The 25,914-nt window shown below is 42.5% G+C and overlaps 1 protein-coding gene across 4 annotated transcripts in view; it reads right to left on the bottom strand.

Moving 5' to 3' along the window:
• Positions 1 to 25,914, bottom strand: part of prkdc (protein kinase, DNA-activated, catalytic subunit) — a 283,563-nt gene that overhangs the window by 57,186 nt on the left and 200,463 nt on the right. For all 4 annotated transcript variants that reach the window (XM_068031803.1, XM_068031802.1, XM_068031801.1 and 1 more), the window contains exons 63-68: positions 18,298 to 18,506; positions 17,839 to 17,977; positions 14,648 to 14,836; positions 11,069 to 11,293; positions 7,355 to 7,463; positions 5,579 to 5,690 (exon numbers count right to left, since the gene is read on the bottom strand). In XM_068031803.1, the coding sequence (XP_067887904.1) occupies positions 5,579 to 5,690; positions 7,355 to 7,463; positions 11,069 to 11,293; positions 14,648 to 14,836; positions 17,839 to 17,977; positions 18,298 to 18,506 (983 nt within the window). The remainder of the gene's footprint in view (positions 1 to 5,578; positions 5,691 to 7,354; positions 7,464 to 11,068; positions 11,294 to 14,647; positions 14,837 to 17,838; positions 17,978 to 18,297; positions 18,507 to 25,914) is intronic.

Here is a 25,914-nt window from a genome sequence, read left to right on the forward strand (position 1 = left end):
AAATATTTGCTAATTCTTGAAGAGAAAAAAAAGATATGGAAAGATATCAGTTGTCCCTTTGGTCTGGCATCTGAATACACGTAGATGGGTCACTGGGATCTGTTCTGGAGCAGTTCTTTTCAGGTGGTGTCGAGAATTAATCTGGCAGGTTTTTTCCAGCTTCTCAGGAGAAATATGGCATCAAGGGTTTTAGTTATCACGATGAATACGCAGGGTTTTTACAGCGACAGGAGGAAAGAGATGAATGACTTGGGTGTTTTTTCCCTTCAACTGTCTTCAAAACAGTTCACACCTCAACTGAACTGAAAACAATATCCAAACCCCAATCAGAAAGTCAACCTCCTGACCACCATAAACCTTGATATGTGGTTTCTCTGTCAACATCTCCCTTTAGTCTAAGATTCCTGTTGTTTATTTATCTTAAGGCAGTAAAGGTTGTTTTTAGCACTCCTCGATTCTTCCAGTAATTCTTTTCAGTCGTGTCCTTTTAATGGCCCCAGTGAAAAAACATTTCTTCAGACTTCCAAATGAATCCATTTCCACAATTTAAATATAAGTCCTTAAAAACATAAAAAAAAAATAGAAGCACTCTCATGGAGGCAGCAGAGAAGGTTTACTAGACTAATACCTAGAATGGGTGGGCTGTCTTACGAGGAAAGATTGGACAGGCTAGGCTTGTATTCGCTGGAATTTAGAAGAGTAAGAGGCGACTTGATTGAAACATATAAGATCCTGAGGGGTCTTGACAGGGTGGATGTGGATAGGATGTTTCCCCTTGTGTTTAAAAATAAGGAGTAACCCATTTATAACAGTGATGATGAGAATTATTTTCTCTCAGGGGGTCTTGAGTCTTTGGAACTCTCTTTCTCAAAAGGCAGTGGAAGAAGAGTCTTTGAATATTTTTAAGGCAGAGGTAGTTAGATTCTTGATAAGCAAGGGGGTGGAAGGTTATTGGGGTAGGTGAAAATGTGGAGCAATCAGTTCAGCCATGAACTTATTGAATGGCGGAGCAGGCTCGAAGGGCCGAGTAGCCTACTCCTACTCCTAATTCATATGTTCATATACTGGACTAGTAATCCAGAGGCCTGGACTAATGCTCCAGAGATCTTAGTTCAAATTCCACCACAGCAGCTAGGGAATAAAATTCAGTTAATTAAATAAATCTGGAATAAAAAGCTATTCTCAGTAATGCTGACCTTGAAACCACTAGATTGTTAAAGAAGCCCATCGAGTTCACTAATGTCCTTTAAGGAATTAAATTGGTTGTCCTTACCCAGTCTGTCCTACAGGGTTGCTCATACCTGTCAAATGCACATCCTGTGCCAGGTGGGGACTCCAGAACACTACCCATGTCCTGGACAACTAGATGTGCAGAAAATGCCACCAAATGCAAAAACTCGAGCTCCGAATCTTGGAACTTGAGGACCAGCTGGAGTCACTAAAGTGCATTTGTGAGGATGAGAGATATGCGGATAGCATGTTTCAGGAAACAGTCACCCGGCAGCTTAAGAGAGCGCAGGCAGAGGGGGACTGGGTGCCTGCCAGACAGAAAAGGTGGACAAGGCAGGTAGTGGAGGAGAACCCAGAGGGCATTCCACTTTCTAATGAGTTATTCAGTTCTGGGTACTAATGGGAGAGAGGATTCCTCTGCAGAGTGCAGCGAGAGTCATGACCAGAGTACCATGGGTGGTTCAGCTGTGCAGGGAGGAAGGAAAAAGACAGGAGAGCAATAGTGGTAGGAGATTATATAGTTAGGGGAACAGAAAGGCATTGCCGTGATCACAGACGTGATTCCAGGATGGTATGTTGCCTCCCTGGTGCAAGGAGTCACGGACCCCCAAATAGTGAGAGGGAAATAGAAGAACAAATATGTAGGCAAAGATCTGAGTGCAAAAACAATACAGCAATAATAGTTGGGGATTTCAACTACCCTGATATCAATTGGGAGACAAACAGTGTGAAGGGCATAGAGGGCACAAAATTCTTGAACCGCATTCAAGAGAAGTTTTGTAGCCAGCACGTAACAAGCCCAACAAGAGTGGATGCAATTCTAGATTTAGTCTTGGGAAATGAAGCTGGGCAAGTGCATGAAGTAGCAGTGGGTACCCATTTTGGAGATAGTGACCATAATACAGTTAGATTTAGCATTATTATGGAAAAGGACAAAGATAGAACAGGAGTAAAAGCTCTAAAGAACAAAGACAAAGAACAGTACAGCACAGGAACAGGCCAGTCGGCCCTCCAAACCTGCACCGATCTTGATGCCTGCCTAAACTAAAACCTTCTGCACTTCCGGGGACTGTATCCCTCTATTCCCATCCTATTCATGTATTTGTCAAGATGCCTCTTAAACGTCGCTATCGCACCTGCTTCCACCACCTCCCCCGGCAGCAAGTTCCAGGCACTCACCACCCTCTGTGGAAAGAACTTGCCTCGCACATCCCCTCTAAACTTTGCCCCTCTCACCTTAAACCTATGTCCCCTAGTAACTGACTCTTACGCCCTGGGAAAAAGCTTCTGACTATCCACTCTGTCCATGCCGCTCATAACTTTGTAAACCTCTATCATGTCGCCCCTCCACCTCCGTCGTTCCAGTGAAAACAATCCGAGTTTATCCAACCTCTCCTCATAGCTAATGCCCTCCAGACCAGGCAACATCCTGGTAAACCTCCTCTGTACCCTCTCCAAAGCCTCCACGTCCTTCTGGTAGTGTGGCGACCAGAATTGCACGCAATATTCTAAGTGTGGCCTAACTAAAGTTCTGGGACAGCTGCAGCATGACTTGCCAATTTTTATACTCTATGCCCTGACCGATGAAGGCAAGCATGCCGTATGCCTTCTTGACTACCTTATCCACCTGCGTTGCCACTTTCAGTGACCTGTGAACCTGTACGCCCAGATCGCTCTGCCTGTCAATACTCCTAAGGGTTCTGCCATTTACTGTATACTTCCCACCTGCATTAGACCTTCCAAAATGCATTACCTCACATTTGTCCGGATTAAACTCCATCTGCTATTTCTCCGCCCAAGTCTCCAACCGATCTATATCCTGCTGTATCCTCTGACAATCCTCATCACTATCCACAACTCCTCCAACCTTTGTGTCGTCCGCAAACTTACTAATCAGACCAGCTACATTTTCCTCCAAATCATTTAATATATACTACAAACAGCAACGGTCCCAGCACTGATCCCTGCGGAACACCACTAGTCACATCCCTCCATTCAGAAAAGCACCCTTCCACTGCTACCCTCTGTCTTCTATGACTGAGCCAGTTCTGTATCCATCTTGCCAGCTCACCTCTAATCCCATGTGACTTCACCTTTTGTGCCAGTCTGCCATGAGGGACCTTGTCAAAGGCTTTACTGAAGTCCATATAGATAACATCCACTGCCCTTCCTTCATCAATCATCTTTGTCACTTCCTCAAAAAACTCAATCAAATTAGTGAGACACGACCTCCCCTTCACAAAACCATGCTGCCTCTCGCTAATAAATTGGGGAAAGGCAAATTTTACGAAGCTGAAAGGTGATCTGGTGAAAGTGGACTGGACACAGCTACTTGAAGGAAAAATCATGGCAAACCAGTGGGAGGCATTCAAAAGCGCGATTCTACAGGCACCGTGTAGACATGTCCCCACAAAGAAAAAGGGTGGTGCTGTCAAATCTAGAGCCCCCTGGTTATCTCGAAGCATACAGGGTAAGGTAAAGCAGAAAAAGAAAGCTTATGAGTTACAAAAAACTTAATGCTTTATAAGCATTGTATGTTTATAAACGGTGCAAGGGATAGACCAAATAATTAGAGGCCAGTCACTCTGTTGCATTTGGGGAGAGCAAGCAAAATGAGGGAATACACAATAAACGGGAGGATGCTGAAAGCGGTAGAGGAAGTGAGAGACCTTGGAGTGCATGTCCACAGGTCTCTGAAGGTGGCAGGACAGGTGGATAAAGTGGTGAAGAAGACATATGGAATTCTTTCCTTCATTGGCCGAGGTATAGAATAAAAAAGTAGGGATGTTATGCTGGAACTGTATACAATGCTGGTCAGGCCACAGCTGGAGTATTGCATACAGTTCTGATCACCACATTAAAGAAAGGACATAATTGCTCTGGAGAGTGTACAGAGGAAATTTACAAGAACATTGCCAGGGCTTGAAAATTGCAGCTATGAGGAAAAATTGGATAGGCTAGGGTTGTTTTTCCTCAGAACAGAGGAGGTTGAGGGGTGACTTAATCACAAAATTATGAGGTGCCTAGATAGAGCAGACAGGAAGATCCTGTTTCCCCTAGCGGAGAGGTCAATTACCAGAAGGCACAGATTTAAGGTGATTGGTAGATGGATTAGAGGGGACATGAGGAAAAACTTTTTCACCCAGAGGGTGGTGGGTATCTGGAATTCACTGCCCGGATCAGTGGTGGAGGCAGAAACCCTTAACTCATTTAAAAGGTACCTGGACCTGCACCTGAAGTGCTGTCATCTGCAAGGCTACGGACCAGGTGCTGGAAGGTGGGATTAGAATGGGCAGCTAGTTTTTTCAGCCAGCACAGACATGATGGGCTGAATGGTCTCCTTCTGTGCCATAGCTTTGCTATGCTTATACATGACTCCAGACCCACAGCACTGTGTTGACTCGTAGCTGCCCTCTGAAATGGTCTAGCAAGCCACTCATTTGTACGAAAACGCGACAAAAAAGTTGAAGAATAAAACCAGACGGACCACCAGCATGGACCTAAACACCAGATATGACAAAGCCATACCCAGCTCAGTCGACCCTGCAAAGTTCTCCTCACTACCATCTGTGTCAAAATTGAGAGAATTGTCCCACAGACTAGTCAAGCAGCAGCCTGACATAATCATGCTGATTCAGCCAACACCCGAAACAGTCGTATACAGTCGGGAGGGAGTGACTCTGGGAGTTCTCAACGTTCACTCTAGACTCCATGAACTTAGGATCACCATATAGCAACCAGAATCACTGAATAGATATGGATGAAGGAGATTATTTGGTTCATCACTTCATAATTCCAAGAATTTCTTGCAATGTTATTTTATACTCCATCTTAGTCACAATTTAAGATCTTACAACAATACAATTTAATGGACTGAATTTCCAAGATGGTGGCCCGCACGGAGCTGACACGATATTATACGCGATGGCTCATTTATATGCCCGGCGCGAACCACCCCACCTCACTCACCCACTCCAAACGGAGATCCGAAGGCAAGGGATTTCCAGCAACCGACTAGATTATGGCAGCATGATGGCCAACGGGAGCAGGTAAGTCATTAATTAATTAAGTTGCATAAATTTACATATTTAAATCCTGCTCCCATCGCCAAACGGCGAGTGGGCCGCCATGAGGCCTTGCCACCGCTGTTAATATGGGCGGGGCCTTCCCGCATTGAGGCCCGTGGCAGAACTCTCCCGGAGGCAATTTCCGGGCCTCCCGCCACGACCCCTGATGTTGGGGTGGCCGGTAAAATTCAGCCCAATATCCATTTCATGAATAATTTCTTGAGAACTAATATCATCATTCATTTGCTGCAAATAAGGACAGAATCATTCTTGCATCATACCGGTTTGTGATTATGTCATCCCACACACTTATAGGATCCAGCTTTGCTTCTGGGTACCGGTCTGTCCACGTTCTTATTAGTTTTCGGAGAGGCACTTCAGAAGTTAAATTAACTGCAAAAAGCAAAAGAATAGTTATTCCACAAACATGAATAATTCATAAAGCTAGAATAGGTTGTGAAGGTCTTACTCGCAAATCAAATTAATGCGATGTCCCAACGGATCTAGCTTACAGCAAGTCAAAATTCAGACCCTCACTAATGTAAACATAAAACAATGCTGATATATATGCGGATGGTACATATGTTCTGAACATAAATGTTACTTCCTATAACACTTACATCAACATTTATTCTGTATGCAAACATTTTGTAATCAGAAAACCATATGTAAATATTTAGTATCAAATCATCGTTGGTTGTTGAATCACTTAATTCAAACTGCTTTTTGAAAAAAAATTCTCAATAATATGAAAAAACAAAGAGCACACTCACTTTGAAAAACTGATAAACTGGATATCAGATCACAAAATAGTTTTATGATGTGCATAGAAATTTACACTAGTTGCTTCCTTTTACCACAACACCTCACCCAATGCTTTTCTGTGGGGTCTAAGCACATGAAGGCACAACCAAAGAAAGGTGAAGTGCAGAGAGTGGGTTTTGTACAAGAGGTGGGAGTCATAGGGACAGAGAGATTGGGGTGGGGGAGTGCAATTCTGGCCAAGTGGAACTTAGTGCAGGATCGATTGTGAGCAACATAGCTTTGATAAGCTGAAATTTACAGAAGAGCTTTGCAATAGGCACGTCTGGAGTTTACAGAGGTATGAATGAGATGGGGTGGAGGCAGGCAATGTTTATGTAATATTTATGATGGCAAGGATATGACTTTGGAAGCTTAGCCTAGCTGGAGGAAACTGCAGTTCATCCAAGACTGTATGTTGAACAATACAGACAGTGGAGGGGTCGAGAGAAGTGGCGGAGAGGTAGAGTTGACTGTCAGCGGCATACATGTCATACATGACCCCATGTCAGATTATATTGTTATTACTTTCATCAGTTCCCCTTCTTTTTGAGAGTTGTTTAACAATAATGTTTGTTGATTCTTGATTCTGTACTGGTTTGCCACTTGTTTCCTATTTGGTAATATTTAGCTAACAGTATTTGTTGTGATAAACATGAAGTTAACATCGCGTGCGTGACATGTAAGACACATTTTTGAAGTGTGATGGACATATGTTTGATGCGCATCTTTGAATTAGACAGTAAATATCTATACTTTTCTCACAGCAAATATAGGTGAAGTAGAAGACTCCAGGACATCCCAAGAGCAAATAGAAATAAATCTATCTCAAGGTTGTCTGATCCAGATTGAGAGTGTGTGTCTGGTATTACTTATCCTGCAATGAGAGAAGTCATAAATATTTCTGGTGTCTTGGTCACAAGTCCTTGGTTTTAGTCTTAAAGGGGCAAAGTCTCCATGAAACAATTTATTTTTGGTTTAGCCATGGAGAAGATCCACAATGTCATTGCTAAGTAATGTGATGATGTATTTCAATGTGATTTAAACCAATTGTATAACATACGTTTTTTTAAAAAAAGAGATTGGCCTTATGCTTTTTAATGAAGGGTTTTTTGGGTGATCATGCATTGTATTACTAAAACATTTAAATTGATTGTATCTCATCAATGACAAGCTGTTATCTGGAACATCAACAAGTTGCTGCGGGGCACACCAGCCGACTGTTGTTATTATTTCAGTAGAGCACAGGATCTTACATCCTTTGGTGATGAAAAGAAGAAAATCCTGGATCTCTGTCAGAGTTTGAAGAGACTGCAACTTGGTAAGTCGACTCCTATGCAGCAGTGTGTCAATGCTGGAATAATTCTATCAAAACAAATAAAAACAGAACACATTTTTATAAATATATGTCATTTGATATAGACTACAACTTCAACACATGCGTCTATATATCTAGATGAAAAATAAAAACAGCCCCTAATTTGCTACACACTATCTTAGTCGCCGTAAGGTGAGAAACACCAATTTATCTGGTTAACTTCTTTAAATTTAAAAAAATCAATTTTAAACAAACAAGCAACATAGAAACTGGAACTTGTAACTTGGCCTGATATTTTTGATGAAGGAAGGTGCAACCTGACTCACAGAAAGATTAACTTGAGATAATGACTTTCCCATCTATGTCGCCAGGATAGATTAGTGTGTCTGTTCTGAGCTTCTTTATTTCATTGTAATCAACAGATCGTTTACTGTCAAGTGTATCACAACATACATCTATATGTATAGCAAACATGTTAGAATCTTTTCTGAAAAATAAATGTGTCTAAAATTACCATGTTACTTGGGCATATTGTTGGGGCAAACTAGAGGAAACAATACTCAGCATCTAAACTGAGAATTCTTAATGCATAGGCTGGATACATGAAATGGGAACTGTACCATTCGCCAGCATTAATATCCCTCATCTTATCGAATGCAAAAATAACAATTATTTCAGGTTTCATGCTGTCTGTTGTTCTCTTACAATTCTTATGGGATATGCTGAACTACCTTGTTCAAGATAAACCAACAATTTTATCCCCTATATGCCAGCCAGTTAACCTGTTTCCATGCTTCTATCCATGTTGTTCTGTATCTGTCAGTGCCATTCTGTAACTGGCCATGACGACATAAACAAGAACAACCTCATGATACTCACTCTTCAATTTTCCTGTGCTCAAATGTTTCTCTCAAATGAGTCCAGCTACACAAATGGGTGCAAATCTGAATGTTGACACTAAAATCCATTCTGAACAGGAAAGTTATGCTGAATATATTCTTAATAGTACAACTATACAGGTTTCCCTTTTCATTTTACTTGAAAATGAGTTTCTTGTGCCAGAACATCATAACATAAGTAAAAGGAGCAGGAGTAGACCATATGGCCTTTCAAGCCTGCTCTGCCATTCAATAAGATCATGGCTGATCATCTACCTCAACTTCATTTGTCCATCCACTCCCCAGATCCCTTGCTTCCCCGAAAGAACAATCTATCTATCTCAACCTTGACTATATCATCTGGGATAGAGCATTCCAAAGATTCACAACCCTCTGAGTTAAGAAACTTGTCATCTCAGACCGAAATGATCAACCCCTTATCCTGAGACTGTGCCCCCTTGTTCTAGATTCCCCAGCCATGGGGAATCAACCTCTCAGTGTTTACCCCGTCAAGCCCCTTCGGAATCTTGTATGTTTCAATGAGGTCACCTCTTATTCTTCTAAACTCCAGAGAATAGGCCCAATTTACTCAGCCTCTCATAGGACAACCCTCTCATCCCAGGGACCAATCAAGTTAAGCTTTGCTATACTACCTCAAAAGCAAGCATATCCTTACATAAATATGGAGCCCAAAGCTGTGCACAGTATTCCAGGTGTGGTCTCACCAAAGCCCTATACAACTGTAGCAAGACTTCCTAGTTCCTGAACTCCAATCCCCTTGCAATAAAGGCCAACTTGCTATGTGCCTTCCTAATTGCTTGCTGTACCTGCATGCTATCTTTGTGTTCCTTGTATGAGTGCAGCCAAGTCTTTCTGAACATCAACATTTAAAACTTTCAGACCTTTTAAAAAATGTTCTGCTCTTCTATTACTGCCACCCACCCACACATTATATTCCATCTGCCAATTTTTTTCCCACTCACTTAACCAATTTATATCTCTTTTCAGCCTTTTTGTGTGCTCACAGCTTACATTCCCACTTAGCTTTGTATTATCAGCAAAACTGATACATTACTCTTGGTTTCTCCACGGTGGTGGGCTGGCTGCTGCTTCTATTTATTATTCACATTTTTAAAATGGTTGGTGACAGGGCGATTCCACGTTGAAGCACCCTCTCAGTTACTTATCGTTTACTGCACCCAGCTGCTCCTCTGAAGCTGGAAGGCCTTCCAGCTTTGAGAGCCCGCCTGCCAACCTTAATTGGACAGGGAACCTGTCTCCATGCCAATTAAGGGGACAGTCGAAATTCTGACAGATTCAGGACCCGGAAACAGTCCCAGCTCCGGTTTCCCAACCCCACAGTGAAAATTCAGCCCTTTGTGTCTGTCTGCACAGTGGAAGACACGAATTACATACCAGGAATAGCAAAGGAGCTAATATGAGTGAGGAACATAAAGTAGTTACAGACTCATGGTTATCACCATTTATATGGACTTGTGCTGCTAGTTTGTCTATTTTGTTACAAATGCATTGTGCATTCAGATAAACAGCCTTTAACTTTATTTTTGGACACAATTTCTTTGCATGGATCTTATTCTCTGATGCACTATTACAGTTACATTCTCTGTCCCTTCCTGTCCCACTATGCTCGTCTTTAACCAAATCACTACACTGCTTTGTTACCTCGATCTTTCTCTTTTGATTTCTAAATCTCCCTCCACCTGACCCTACCCTCCCACTCTTTAAGTTCACCAGGACACAGGTCCCAGACCAGTTTAAGTGGAGCCCATCCCAACAGAACAGCCCCCTCTTTCCCCAGGACTAGCACCAGTGCCCCATGAATTGAAATCCCTGCTTCCCATACCACACTTTGAGCCACATGTTTAATTCTCTAATCTCCTTGATCCTATTCCAATGGCTCAGTTAACAATACAGAAATTACCACCTTGAGGTTCTGCATTTTAATTTTGATGCTAACTCAAAGTCTCACAGCAAAACATCATTCCTAGTTTTACCGATGTTTGGTTCCTACGTGGACCACAAGTGGATCTCCCCTTCCCACTCCATGTTTGTCTCCAACCATGAGGAGATGTCTTTAACCCTGGTACTGGGCAGGCAATGCAACCTTCAGAACTCCTGGTCATGTCAGCTGTGGCTCAGTTGGTTGCACTCTGGCCTCTGAGTCAGAAGGTTGTGGCTTTAAGTCCCACTGGAGGGCTTCAGCACAAAAATCAATGCTGACACTCTACTGCAGTACTGAGGGAGTGATACATTGTCGGAGGTGCTGTCTTTCAGATGAGACATTAAACCGAGGCGCCGTCTGCCTCTCAGGTGGACGCAAAAGATTCCATGGGACTCTTTCGAGGAAAAGCAGGGGAGTATTCCCCCCTGTGCCCTGGGCAATATTTATTCCTCAATCACAATCACAAAAACAAATTATCTGGTCATTAGAACTTTGCTGTTTGTGGGAGTTTGCTGTGCGCAAACTGGCTACAGCGTTTCCTACATTACAACAGTGACTACATTTCAAAAGTACTTCATCGGCTGTAAAGCACTTTGTGATGTCCGGGGTTGTCGTGAAAGGTGCTATGTAAATGCAAGTTTTTTTTGTGCTCTACAAAGCTGATGAACACATGGATGATCATATTATTAGGTGGCTACTTACGAGTACCTTTTCCAACTCTAACTACAGGTAGCAGATAAGTCTATATCAAAAAGCCAAATTCACATACAAAAATCATCATACTGTTGACTAATAATTGCCAGGTACTAACCTGCATAAAAATTTGCATACTCTTATTAACATAGTATTTGGCACGGTCATAGTCATCCTGCAGGATGTACAGGAGGCTCAATTCCTGGCTGTAGCGAGTTTCAATAACAATCTTCCGGTCGTCCACCTTCATTGCATTGTCAATAAATGTCAGCAAAGACTGGTCAGCTTCACCCAACTGTAATAATTTTACTTTACTATGCATCAAGTGTGGCAAATAAGTCTCCTAAAAAAATCAAATTCAAGAATAAAACTTGTCCTCTGAATCCTTTAAACATTTACACAAACACATTATTTACAGCTTCCTGGATAATCATTTTTACATTATAATTAAAAACATTTCTATTTATCTCCATGTCTTTTTCCAGAACCCATCTGAGGTGGATAGGAAGTGGTTCATGATTACAATGGAGAAGATGATCAGACCTCCCTCAGCTACAATGCTGTACAATCAAGCAGCCGAGTCAACAACTAACCAGGCTTTGAAAAAAAATTGCCATGAATGTATTTGGGAAAACATTCTCCTTCAGAATTTGTATTTTTATCCTCTTACTTCTCTAACTGGCCTAACTGGAAGCTGAATGAGTGGCACTCAACCCTAAAGTGATATACACCCAGAAACTGAAGAAACCTCGAGTGGTGCTTAAAAACATTCACACCTTTTATATTAATTGAACTTTCATTAGTCATTGTATATCGCAGTCAGATGGAGTGACACTTAGCAGTAGAAAAACGCATGGGCACAAACTCGAATTCACCACAGCAATCAACAGAAAGATGAAGAAAATGTGGCCAAGGCAATTGTTTTCACCATCCACCCCCCATAATGAATGCAAGACCATGATGTTTGCACAGTATTGATTCCCTGTCATTAAATAATGCTAATATTGTTGGTATGGAACTGACAAAATGTGTCAGCACCATCTAGTGGTATACAAAATAAACTACAACCTGGTGCATGGAGCCAACAAAATGTCACTTGGTAATTTAAATGGCAAACATCCACCCCTTTCCCCGGCCCCTAAAGTACACTGACAGCAAAAAAGACAAACAGCTTGGTACCAAGCTATAAAATTAAAAGTGCAACTACCCTAAAGCTAATTACATTGTCTGCTTCCCTCTGAGTATTCTCTTGAATGCTGAAGGTGCCAATTAATTAGAGCTTAAAAGTTTTACTAATTTGTGCATGTTGCATTCAATTTGTTAATCACGGTGGTTATTTGGGGGCTAATTGAATACCTGTTCGATTTGCAGAAAGGAATAGGTAGGTATACAGGAGATCAGCATGAGGCAGTTGAACAGGTTCAGCCTCAAATGAGGGCAAGCTCGAGTGGGGATGATGTTCTGAAATATAACCAATTTGGGGATTTGGGATAATGATGATTACATATGCTCGATTTATCCAGTTTACTCATCTTGGATAAGCCACTCGTCAATCAGTTGTACAGTTGTTAATATTGGTTCATTGTGACAGTATAATTCACACTTTAAAAAACACAAAGAATATCATATTCTAAATACAAATGACGATACAATAAAATATGCATGAATTATCATGCATCTAGTGCTCTAATACCTTGACATATGAATAAAACACTTAGCACATGAAGGTAGATTTCTGGAAGTCAAAGAACTGACATGCTGTGGCAAATTGTTGGTTCGCTCTATTGCTATATTAACAACTATACTGCTCTCCAATTTTTGGTGTACGTGTGCATGCATGTGGTTTTTTTCATTCCTTCATGGAATGTGGGCGTCACTGGCAAAGCCAACATTTGTTGCCCATCCCTAATTGCCCTTGAGAAGATGGTGGTGAGCTGCCTTCTTGAACCACAGAACATCAAGTGCAGGTACAGAGGAGTTCCAGGATTTTGACCCAGTGACAGTGAAGGAACGGCGATATAGTCCCACGTCAAGATGGTGGTATTCCCATGTGTCTGCTGTCCTTGTCCTTCTAGGTGGAAGAAGTCACGGGTTTGGAAGGTGCTGTTGAAGGAGGCGTGGTGAGTTGCGGCACTGTGCATCGGTGGTGGAGGGAGTGAATGTTTAAGGTGGTGGATGGGTGCCAATCAAGCAGGCCACTTTGTCCTGGATGGTGTCAAGCTTCCCGAGTGTTGTTGGAGCTGCACCCTTCCAGGCAGGCAGGCAGACAGACAGACAGGATTCCATCAAACTCCTGATTTGTGCTTTGTAGATGGTGGACAGGCTTTGGGGAGTTAAAAGGTGAGTTACTTGCTGCAGAATTCCCAGTCTCTGACCTGCTCTTGCAACCACAGTATTTATATGGTTACTCCAGTTCAGTTCCTGGTCAATGGTAAGCCCCCAGGATGTTGATAGTGGGAGATTCAGCAATGGTAACGCCACTGAATGTCAAGGGGAGATGGTTAGATTCTCTCTTATTGGAGATCGTCATTGCCTGGCATTGTGTGGCGTGAACATTACTTGCCAATGTTATCAGTCTAAGCCTGAATGTTGTCCAGGTCTTGCTGCATACGGACGCAGACTGCGTCAGTATCTGAGGAGTTGCAAATGGTACTGAACATCGTACAATCAGCAAACATCCCCACTTCTGACCTTATGATGGAGGGAAGGTCATTGATGAAGCAGATGAAGATGGTTGTGCCTCGGACACTACCCTGAGGAACTCCTGCAGCGATGTTCTGAGGCTGAGATGACTGGCCTCCAACAATCACAATCATCTTCCTGTATGCTAGGTATGATTCCAACCAGTGGAGAGTTTTCACCTAGATTCCCATTGACATTAGTTTGGCTAGGGCTCCTTGATGCAACACTCAGTCAAAAACTGCCTTGATATCGAGGGCAATCACTCTCACCTCGCCTTGCGTTCAACTCTTTTGTCCATGTTTGGACCAAGGCTGTAATGAGGTCAGGAACCGAGTGGCCCTGGTGGAACGCAAACTGAGCATCAGTGAGCAGGTTATTGCTGTTAAAGTGGCGCTTGACAGCACTGTTGATGACACCTTCCATTACTTTGCTGATGATCAAGAGTAGACTGACAGGATAGCCAGATTGGATTTGTCCTGCTGTTTGTGTACAGGACATACCTGGGCAATTTTCCACATGTTCAGGAAGATGCCAGTGTTGTAGCTGTACTGGAACAGCTTGGCTACAGGCGCGGCCAGTTCTGGAGCACAAGTCTTCAATACTATTGCCGGAATGTTGTCAGGGCCCATAGCCTTTACAGTATCCAGTGCCTTCAGCCGTTTCTTGATATCACGTGGAGTGAATCAGATTGGCTGGAGACTGGCATCTGTGATGCTGGGGACCTCAGGAGGAGGCCGAGATGGATCACCCACTCAGCACTTCTGGCTGAAGATGGGTGTGCTCAATAACATCTTGAACAACTCAAATGAGCACCAAACAAAACAGAAGGGTGCCAACGTTAACCATCATTTTTGTAAATTACTTTTAAACAAAGTTTCTGGAGACAAGGTTTTGTCTACTAAGAGACTGCCATTGAATTTCACCATGCACTTAATCTTACCAGATAATAAACGCATCTGAAGTCAATGGTGTTGAAATACTGAACGTGCCTGAAACTTGAAGCACCTTCGCTCACCTGATAGAAAGGATCAGTCCATATCTCCTCTAAATTTACAGGTGTTTTGTCACTGATGTTGACAGTGGAACAGTATTCCAGTGACTTCCATTCAGTCAGGTGACTGTAACACTCCAGAGCTGCAATATCCCAAAAGTCTTTCTCTGCATCTGTAGGGTTTCCATCTGCCCACTCTTCGGAATTCAGGGCCTGCCAAATCAAATCCACATAAACACTATAATTGTAGATTAAAGATATTACAGTACAATTCATGGAACGCTCCTATTACTACTTAATGCTGCCATACATATACAAACAAAGAAAAGGACCTGCAGGCCTGCAACAAAAAAGGCAAAATGACAAGAAACTTTCAAAATAAAAGGCTCTGCCAGGGGAAATAAAAGTATTCATACAGATACAATATAAGCAATGCCTACACCAGATTTACTTTGATTCTTAGTGGGTTCATTCCATGAATTTTAACGATAAAACAATCCATGAATTTGTCCCCACATTTTCCTTTTACATTGCACCAAAACACTGTTAAAAATGGGCAAAAAACCTTAACCAGTGAGATGGATCATCAGTAAAGTACCACCAAGTCCCTGTCCAAGTCAAACACCAGCCTGACTTGGACATATATCCTTTATCATGGCTCACTGTCCAATTCAAACCCCCTGTCCAATGCTTTTGCGGGAGCACTATCACCACAAGGTTAATGCAACCTCACCACCACTTTCTCAGCACAGATGGAGATAGGCAATAAGTGTAGCCTTGCTGATGATGCCCACAGCTAGCAAACAAAAGAAAGAGTGATGCCTACATTCTACTATTCCGTTACTGTGTTGCAAAGAAAATATACAATTGGCTCCCATGGTACACAAAACATTTTCAATTCATTGTGCTAAAATCACAACCTTTTGAGTATAGTGATATCTGTGAACAGAAGACTTCTCTCTACCTCTGGAACAGGAAGGGCAGACTATTATCACAGTGGTTAGATTATCAGTATTCTCACAGTCATGCAAAAGGATAGGACTGGTCCTCAGGTTGAAGTCCTAAATTGGGGAAAGGCTAATTTCGACAGGAACTTTCAAAAGTTGATTGGGAGAGGCTGTTTACAGGTAAAGGGACGTTTGGCAAGTGAGAGGCTTTTAAAAGTGAGATAGGAAGAGTTCAGGGCCGGCATGTTCCTGTCAGATGGAAGGGCAAGGCTGGCAAGTTTAAGGAACCTTGATTGAAGAGGGATATTGAGGGTGTGGTCAGGACAAAGAAGGAGGCATATGTCAGGTATAGGCAGCTGGGATCGAGCGAGTTCCTCGAGGAGTATAGGGGATGTAGGACTACACTTAAGAAGGAAATTAGGAGGGCGAAAAGGGGCCATGAGATTTCCCTGGCAGATAAGATAAAGGAGAATCCTAAAAGATTCTCTAAGTATATTAAGAGTAAAAGGGTAGCTAGGGAGACAGTAGGTCCCCTTAAGGACCAGTGTGGCAATCTATGTGTGGAGCCACGGGAAATGGGCGGGGTCTTAAATGAATATTTCTTATCCATATTTACTGTGGAGAAGGTCATGGAAGCTAGTGAGTTCAAGGGAGGGAACACTGATATCCTGGAGCATGCCAACATTATAAAGGAGGTGGTGTTGGAGGTTTTGAAGCATATTAAGTTGGATAAATCCCCAGGGCCTGACCAGGTGTATCCTAGGATGCTCTGGGAAGCAAGGGACGAGATTGTTGGGGCCCTGGCCGAGATTTTTGTATCATCGTTAGCCAAGGGTGAGGTACTGGAAGACTGGAGGATAGCTAATGTTGTGCCTTTATTTAAGAAGGGCAGCAGGGATAAGCCAGGAAACTACAGGCCAGTAAGCCTTACATAAGTGGTGGGAAAATTATTGGAAGGGATTCTGAGAGACAGGATTTATATGCATCTGGAAAGGCATGGTCTGATTAGGGAGAGTCAGCATGGCTTTCTGCGCAGGAAATCATGTCTCACGAATTTGATTGAGTTTTTCGAGGAGGTGACCAAGAGGATTGACGAGGGCAAGGGATGGACTTTGTCTACATGGACTTTAGCAAGGCCTTTGACAAGGTCCCGCATGGTAGGCTGGTCCAGAAGGTTCAAACACATGGGATCCAGGGTGAGCTAGCAAATTGGATACAAAATTGGCTTGGTGATAGGAGGCAGAGGGTGGTAGTGGAGGGTTGGAGGCCGGTGACCAGTGGTGTGCCGCAGGGATCGGTGCTGGGCCCTCTGTTGTTTGTCATATATATTAATGACTTGGATGTGAATGTAAGGGGTATGATTAGTAAGTTTGCAGATGACACCAAAATTGGTGGTATAGTGGACAGTGAAGAAGGTTGTCTAAGGTTACAACAGGATATAGATCAACTGGGAAAGTGGGCAAGGGAGTGGCAAATGGAATTTAACGCAGACAAGTGCGAAGTGATGCATTTTGGGAAGTTAAACCAGGGCAGGACATATACAGTGAATGGCAGGGCCCTGGGGAGTGTTGTTGAACAGAGACACCTTGGGGTGCAAGTTCACAGTTCCCTGAAAGTGGCAACACAGGTAGACAGGGTGGTGAAGAAGGCGTATGGCATGCTTGCCTTCATCAGCTGAGGCACTGAGTACAAGAGTTGGGACGTCATGTTACGGTTGTACATAACGCTGGTTAGGTCGCATTTGGAGTACTGTGTGCAGTTCTGGTCACCGCACTACAGGAAAGATGTGATTAAGCTCGAAAGGATGCCGAAAAGATTCACAAGGATGTTGCCTGGTTTGGAGAGCTTGAGTTATAAAGAGAGATTGGAGAGGCTGAGAGGGGACATGATAGAGGTATATAAAATTATGAGAGGCATAGATAGGGTAGATAGCCAGAGTTTGTTTCCCATGGTAGGGGTGACTAAAACTAGAGGGCATAGATTTAAGGTGAGAGGGAGGAGGTTTAAAGGGGATCAAAGGGGTAAATTTTTCATACAAAGAATAGTGGGTATCCGGAATGAGCTGCCTGAGGAGGTGGTGGAGGCAGGAACAGTAGCGACATTTAAGAGGCATCTGGACAGGTACTTGAATGAGCAAGGCATAAAGGGATATGGAATTAATGCAGGCAGGTGGGATTAGTATAGATAGGCATGATGGCTGGCATAGACGCAGTGGGCCGAAGGGCCTGTTTCTATGCTGTACAACTCTATGACTCTGAACACTTTTACCTGATCATATAACTGTACAGCCTCTGCATAATCACTTTTTGCTTCTGCCAACAGTGCCTTTTGAGTGATTGACTTTGTACCAATTTTTTCACTGAAGATCCCACGCAGGACATCATAATTCCCTAGTGATCGGTACAACCTGCACAAAGATCAAAGGCAAGCATTCAGTGTTTTCAGCCCCCATGTCCACCAAAGTCAAAGTACATTTTTACATTATTCAAGTTGCTAAGTGGATAGTTGCATCATCATGAGCTAATGAGAAAGCTGAAAAGCCCAATGATACTTCAAATCTAGACTCAAAAGCTAGGCTCACACAAAATTACTTTGGCCAGATGTTCAGAAGGAACTGTGGCAAAAATCAGTGCTTTTGGATGAAGGAGGAAGAAAAGCAATATAAAAGGAAAAGTACATTTTTATAACAGGTAGCTTTAGTATTTTAAAAGTCATGCAGAGACTCACTTAGCCAGCTCTACCCATCGGGCAGTGTCAGGAGGTAGCTGGTTTCTGCCTCGTGCTCTCTTTGCTGAAGGTCCTTCTAGAGGGGTGTGATGGATTAAACTCAGCTCCAGAAGCAGAATTCCCATTGGCTGCTGTAAACTGGTTAAGGCGGTTGAACTTACAATAGAGGGATCAAGATTCAGTAGATCTGTGTGCTGATGACTCATATCCTTGCAAAGCAAAACAGAATAGTACTGTACAGTGCAACACATCAAAACCTATGTTATTTAATCTTTATTTCCAAATCCAACAAGTTTTTATAAGAAAAGTGATGACTTAATTTCTATAATGTATAAATCCAGCAAAAGCACAACTTACCCAAGGGTAAGTAACTGCTTAGGTAGATGCAGACTGTAAATTGAGATTAAATTTAATCAGTCCAATTGAAACAGAAAAAGTTACTTTCCTTTTATCTTTTACGCAACCTTTAAAAAAAAGTGTATCCTGACAACGCAGAGCACGCGCAGAGCGACTGCCGACGTCATCAGTGCGCCCAAACATTTGCCAGCTTGCCAATATGAATCCGCACATGTGCGCGGCGACATCATCACGTAAAGACATCAGATGTAATGACGTCTGAGTGTCGACTCACCCCTCAATGGCTGCGATGGTGGAGGCAGCGATCGTGGCTGTTGAGGGCTGAGGAGGATTGGATTCAATTGTTTTTTTCTGTCAAATTGAGCAGTGCAATATTTGTTACTAGCAGCTGCCTGAGATGTCGCAGACAGTGATGTTTCAGTCAAGGAGGATGCATCTGCACGTGTCGTTACAGCGCCACCTAACGGTTGTGTTGTCAGCAGACGCAGCCTTAAAAAGGTACTAAATTCAATATATATTCTACATATTTTTACAATAGGTTTCCTATTTTAGCATTGCTAAACATTACAGCAATCCCCATGACCTTTCCTTGCGCTAATTATTGATTAACATTCATGTCTAGTGTTACGGCCAGGTGAGGAGGGGGTCACAGTCGCCCCTCTTGCCCTTCCTCTTACTTGACCACAACAGGGTTTATTCCTTTTTAAATAGCAGTTACACTTACCACTCAGTGAGTCTTTTACCTTTTATGTGATCATGAAAGAACCAATCGGACAGATTTTCTTAAGTTTAAACAAGAGGTAAGTTTATTGTACTCAACAAGCTAAACCTGATCTAAAATAATAAAAAAAAAGCTACGCATTCACACAAGGATCTCACACATACACTAAAAGATTACAAAGTGGAAAGTAGGTTTTTTGGTTGGATTACAGTCCAGAATAAATAAAAGTTTAATACACAATCTGAGATTGGATGATTCGGTCACCTTCCAGCTGGAGCTATATTCTTGAAGTCTTTGGCTGGTCAAAGTATACTTTGCGGTTCGCCCACTTTGCTCAGGATTTTGGTGGCAGAATTGTAGGTGGCTCTCTTCCCCTGGTCTCTGGCTGGAGGGTCCACAGTCACAGACTGTTTTCAAACTTGAGGTTTTCTGGAGAGAGAGAAAGGGAGGCACACAGCCTTCTCTGCTGCTGCACACTCTGTTACTGCTTGTCTCGTGTGTAACAAAACTCCCAGTTTTTCACAGCCTGGGGAGATGGTCACACGGTTCTCTCAATCTCCTTTGTTTTTCATGAAGTCCAAAGTCTAAAACCCAAAACCTCTCTCAGGTGGTATTATCAGTATTTACCCCGGGAGGTGCGCCTCCATTCATGAATGCCTCAAGATGGCTTTGAATGTCCCACTAACAAGGGTGATCTGGATAATCGACTCAGTTAGCCAAAGCATTGTCCTGGTTGGGCTTCTTGTTAGACTTGTGTTTCCAATTCGATCTCCTGGTATTTCAGATGCAAATTGCTTGCAAATTGCAGATTGCCAACTTGCTTGTCAGTTTTTTCTTGAAAGTTAACTAGGGTTTTTTCCATTAAAAATTTAATTTAAGTTTCCAACCAATTAATTAATATTTCTCATTTGGCATATTGTGTTTTTTTGATGCTAACAACAACTTGCATTTATATATCACTTTCAATGCAAGAAAATGCCCCAAGTGCTTCACAAAGGTGCAAGCAAAAAAGGACTCGAGATGGAAGGAAGAGATTAGGAGTGATTCAAAACTTGGTCAAAGAAATGGGTTTTGAATTTGTTTTTAGGGTGGAGGATTTATGAAGCAAGTTCCAAAGAACAGAACTTAGTTGAACATATTCAATCACCTCAACCATCTCCTCTTTAGGGCCCTCCTTATCTGCTGTTCGCCTAAATCTCCAGAGGTTATCCTCACCAAAATCATCTCTCCTGTGCCATTGCAGCCAAGACAGGAAGTGACGCCTTGTTCAATTATATTAATTTTCACCTGAACTCGCCCCTCTGTATTTCAACCAACTTTCTTATCCCTTTTACATCTCAATCTCATTGCAGCCCCATTGCTTCCCTTGGTACAAAAACCACTTCTGCAACATCAAAGCCACCTGGTGCAACCTTAAACTCGTTTGCTAACTGACCAGAGCAGTCATATTGGACTGGACCACTTAATCTTACACGAGAGCAAGCCAAAGAACTCTACAATCGTGCTTTAGTTATTTACAAAATATAAGTGGTAAAAAGAAACTTCTTGACCACCATTCTTTAAAAACTATATGTGCACGATGAAGAATACTCTGGATCTTGCAATTTATGTATTTAGGTTGCATGCTCATTCAAATAAATTAATGGTGCTTTGGAGAGAAACTCAAAAAAATGTTTAAATCTCAAGGGCAAGCGCTGGAGTTTTTATTTAACAGTCAAAATTATCAAAATAAAGAGAAATAACAATGGTATTTTGAACAAGGAATCTGCAAATGAAGTTTTAGTCCTGGAAAATGCAGCTACCCCTCCAGTTATGCCAATATCGGGTGACCTCGGGTCCTGCTGGGTTTAACATTTTCTGGATAAATCCACGCCAGTGCATTATTGATACAAATGTAGGAAACTTGTAAGAGCTGGTCTTTTGCATGTGGACAGAGCTATGTAAATAAGCAATAGATGGTTTCAGTTGACCTCAGCTCAGTCTGCAAGCAGGACCCCGAGCTTCCAGTTGCTTGCCATTTCAACACTCCCCCCTGCTCTCATGCTCACATCTCTGTCCTGGGATTGCTACAGTGTTACAGTGAACATCAATGCAAGCTCGAGGAACAGCAACTCATTTACCGATTAGGCACACTACAGCCTGCCGGACTGAACATTGAGTTCAATAATTTCAGAGCATTAAGGGCCCCCCATTTTACTTTTATTTTTAGTTATATTTTTCATTTTTTATATATTTTTTTTTGTGTTTGTTTTATTTTATTTCATCTTAGTTTGTTCAGTTTGCTTACCCACTGGTTTTTTTCATGTTTGTACTTGCGGCTGTTCAATTTTCAGTCCGTTAACACCCTATCAGTACTAATGCTTTGTCTTTCAACACACCATTAACATATTGTTTGCCTTTGCTCTATGACCTTCTGGTCAGCTATTCTGTGACCTTGTTCTATCTACACCTTCTTTTTTATCTCTTGCCCCACCCCCGCTTTACTTGCTTATAACCTTTCACATTTTTAATATTTGCCAGTTCTGAAGAAGGGTCACTGACCTGAAACGTTAACTCTGCTTCTCTCCCCATAGATGCTGCCAGACCTGCTGAGTATTTCCAGCATTGCTTGTTTTTGTTTCAGTTGACTTATTTTGAAACAGTGCAAATGAAGAAAGAAATTTGTGTGTACAACTGGCGTAATCAGTTAAGTGATAAGTTCCTCAGGAAACAAGTGTAACTCGACTCTTATGCTTAGTTATGCCAAAGTATTCCAGCAAATTCTGGATCAATATAAGCTTCTAAATGTCCGAAATCAAAGCCATCCATATTTTATCGCTGACAACTCTGACTATCCCTCAACTCCAAGCCCTTCTTCCTGCTCTCCATTCAACTGAACGTTTATCAATTTTCTTCTCTGCAGTTTCTCCCCATCTTTCCCTCAAGATTCATCTCATTCATAAAATATTCCCAATTGTGCAACTACTTCCAAACCCATTGCTTAAGCACCCTTTTTCACCTCAACCGATGCCTGCCAACATCATGAACCCCAATTACCTCAATGCTGACATTATCACCTCTACAGAAACCTATCCTAAACCACACTATTTTAATCATTGGCAATAAAAATTGTTGGATATAAGGCAATGTCCTGGAAAGTGTTGCCACAAAAACCAATTCCCACCTCCTTTTTCAATATCCTTCAATCTGGCTTCTGCCCTGCACAGAACACTGAAACTCCACTAACTAAAGCTACAAACAATATGCAACTGTAATCATGGTGTTCCTTCTGTCCTTATTTCTCATCTGTGACAATATTCTCTTCAATGTCTCTCCTATTCATGGCAGCGATCTTTCTTGCTTCTATTCATACATGACAGTATGTAAATAATGAAGAGAAGGGAATCAAGGTTCCAACTCGATCCTTCCTCTTTATTATTTGCATGATACTCCCTAAACAGTATCATCCAGAAGCATGGAATCTCTTCCACTTATCGGCTGTGCTTTTTCATTGATGCAAGGGATATTGCAACACTCTTGAACGACCTGTCCAACATTAACACCAGGAAAAAAACAAAAGTTTTTCTTTTGAATCATGAAGTGCGAAACTTCAGAGTACTGCTGAGGTACCCCAAGCTCAGCTTCCTTCCCCAAATGCAGTCCATTACCAGATCTGCTTTTACTCCAAAGAAAATGCCTCCCTCTTCCTCTCTCACATCTGTGCAAGGCTCAACTTCGCCAATGCACAAGATGAGTGGTATTGCAAGCAGTGTAGATGGAAGCATAAAATTACAAAGAGATATTGATAGATTAAGTGAATGAAATCCATTTGCCACAGTGTATGTCCAATGGGGGTAAATATGAGGTTATCCATTTTGGATCTAAAAAGTATAGAACAGGATACTTTCCATATAGTAAAAAGCTAGAAACAGTGAAGGTCCAAATAGTCTTGGGGATCCAGGTACACAAATCATTCAAATGTCATGAACAGATACAGAAAAATAATAAAAAAGCTAATGGAATGCAGGCCTTTATATCTTTTTTTTATTTGTTCATGGGATGCAGGCATTGCTGGCTAGGCCAGCATTTATTGCCCATCCCTAATTGCCCTTGAGAAGGTGGTGATGAGCTGCTTTCTGGAACTGCTGCAGTCCTTGCGGTGTAGGTCCACCAACAGTGCTGTTAGGAAGGGAGTTCCAGGATTTTGACCCAGAGAAAGTGAAGGAACAGTGATATAGTTCCAAGTCAAGTTGGTGTGTGACTTGGAGGGGAACTTGCAGGTGGTGGTGTTCCCATGCATCTGCTGCCCTTGTTCTAGGTAGAAACCGTGGGTTTGGAAGGTGCTGTCTAAGGATCCTTGGTAAGTTGCTGCAGTGTATCTTGTAGAAGGTACACACTGCTGCCACTGTGTGTGAGTGGTGAAGGGAGTGAATTTTGAAGTTGTGGATGGGGTGTCAATCAAGCAGGCTGTTTTGTCCTGGATGGTGTTGAGCTTCTTGAGTGTTGTTGGAGCCGCACCCATCCAGGCAAGTGGAGAGTATTCCATCACACTCCTGACTTGTGCCTTGTAGATGGTGGACAGGCTTTGGGGAGACAGGAGGTAAGTTACTCGCCACAGAATTCCCAGCTTCTGACCTGCTCTTGCAACCACAGTATTTATATGGCTGATCCAGTTAAATTTCTGGTCAATGGTAACCCCCAGAATATTGATCGTGGGGCATTCAGTGATGGTAATGCCACTGTACATCAAGGGGAGATGGTTAGGTTCTCTCTTGTTTGAGATGGTCATTGCCTGCCTACATGTGTGGTGCGAATGTTACTTGCCACTTATCAGCCCATGCCTGGATGTTGCCCAGGTCTTGCTGCATATGGACACAGGCTGCTTCAGTATCTGAGGAGTCGTAAATGGTGCTGAAAATTGTGCAATATTAGCGATCATCCCCACCTCTGACCTTATGATGGAGGGAAGGTCATTGATGAAGCAGCTGAAGATGGTTGTGCCTAGGACACTACCCTGAGGAACTCCTGCAGTGATGTCCTGGGACTGAGATTATTGACCTCCATCAACCACAACCATCATCCTTTGTGCTAGGTGTGACTCCAACCAGTGGAGAGTTTTCCCCCTGATTCCCATTGACTCCAGTTTTGCTGGGGCTCCTTGATGCCATACTAGGTCAAATGCTGCCTTGATGTCAAGGGCATTCAATCTCACCGCATCTCTGGAGTTCAGCTATTTTGTCCATGTTTGGACCAAGGCTGTAATGAGGTCAGGAGCTGAGTGGCCCTGGCGGAACCCAAACTGAGCATCAGTAAGCAGGTTATTGCTGAGCAAGTGCTGCTTGACAGCACTGCCGACGACTCCTTCCATCACTAGAGGACGACAATATAAGGAGGCAGAAGTCATGCTTCAGCTATACAAAGCAGTGGTTCGACCATACTTGGAGTACTGTGTGCAGTTCTGGGCACCAGACCTTACAAAAGATCTTTTGGCCTTGGAGGGAGTGCAGCATGGGTTTTCCAGAATGGTACCTGGCATCCAAGGTTAAATTACAAAGAGAGATTGCACAAATTCGGGTCGAATTACATTGAATTTAGAAAATTAATAGGTGATATGATCAAAGTTTTCAGAATATTAAGGGGAACTAATAGTGTATCTCCACCTACCCTAGTTTTGCTGGTTGGGGAGTGTCGGACTAGGGGGCATAATCTAAAAATTACAACCAGACCTTTCAGGAGTGAAGTTAGGAAACGTTTCTACCTGTAAAGAGGACTCTCTTCTGCAAACAGCTACTGATGCTAGATCAATTGTAAATTTTAAATCTTAGATTAATAGATTTTTGTTATCCAATGGTATTAAGTGATATGGGGTGGATATATGGAGTAAGATCACAGATCAGCCTTGATCTCAATGAATGGAGGAACAGGCTCGAGGGGTTAAATGACCTTTGCACCTATCAGTTTTCCCACTTCAATCCTCCAATGTTACAACTTATTCAAAATGCTGTAACCTATATCCACACTCACATAAAGCTCCACATACCCATGGTCCTCACCCTCTCCCAACTCCACTGGCTCACCATCCCTCAACGCATTGACTTTAGGAATATCATCCTCACTTTCAAACTTTCCCTGGCCTTGCCCCACCCTACCTTAAGTCATTTCCTGTAATCTTACATCCTTACTTGAACCGTCCACTCCTCTAACTCTATTTCGGATATTCCATTCTTCACTTCACCACTGGTGGCTGATCATTGAAACACTACATGCCTGATCTCTGGAACTCCTTACCCTGTTCTCTCTGCCTTGCTACCCTCTCTTCCTGTTTTTAAAAATCTTCGAATACTTCAGCACTTGATCCCAAGCCTTATCCATTTTCCCTCTGTCTCCGTCCACTGCTTTTTCTTCCTTAATGTAAAACACTTTAAAGCATCTGATTTAATATGTGCAGTGCTATAGAAAAGCAAGAAATCCAGCATTGAAACTGATACACAACACAATGAAATAATTGTACAAACAAGGCTTGCCATGAAGATCAACCAGCTGACTAACCAATTTTGACA

The sequence above is a fragment of the Heterodontus francisci genome, chromosome 5 (assembly GCF_036365525.1).
Source record: "Heterodontus francisci isolate sHetFra1 chromosome 5, sHetFra1.hap1, whole genome shotgun sequence".
NCBI lineage: Eukaryota > Metazoa > Chordata > Chondrichthyes > Heterodontiformes > Heterodontidae > Heterodontus > Heterodontus francisci.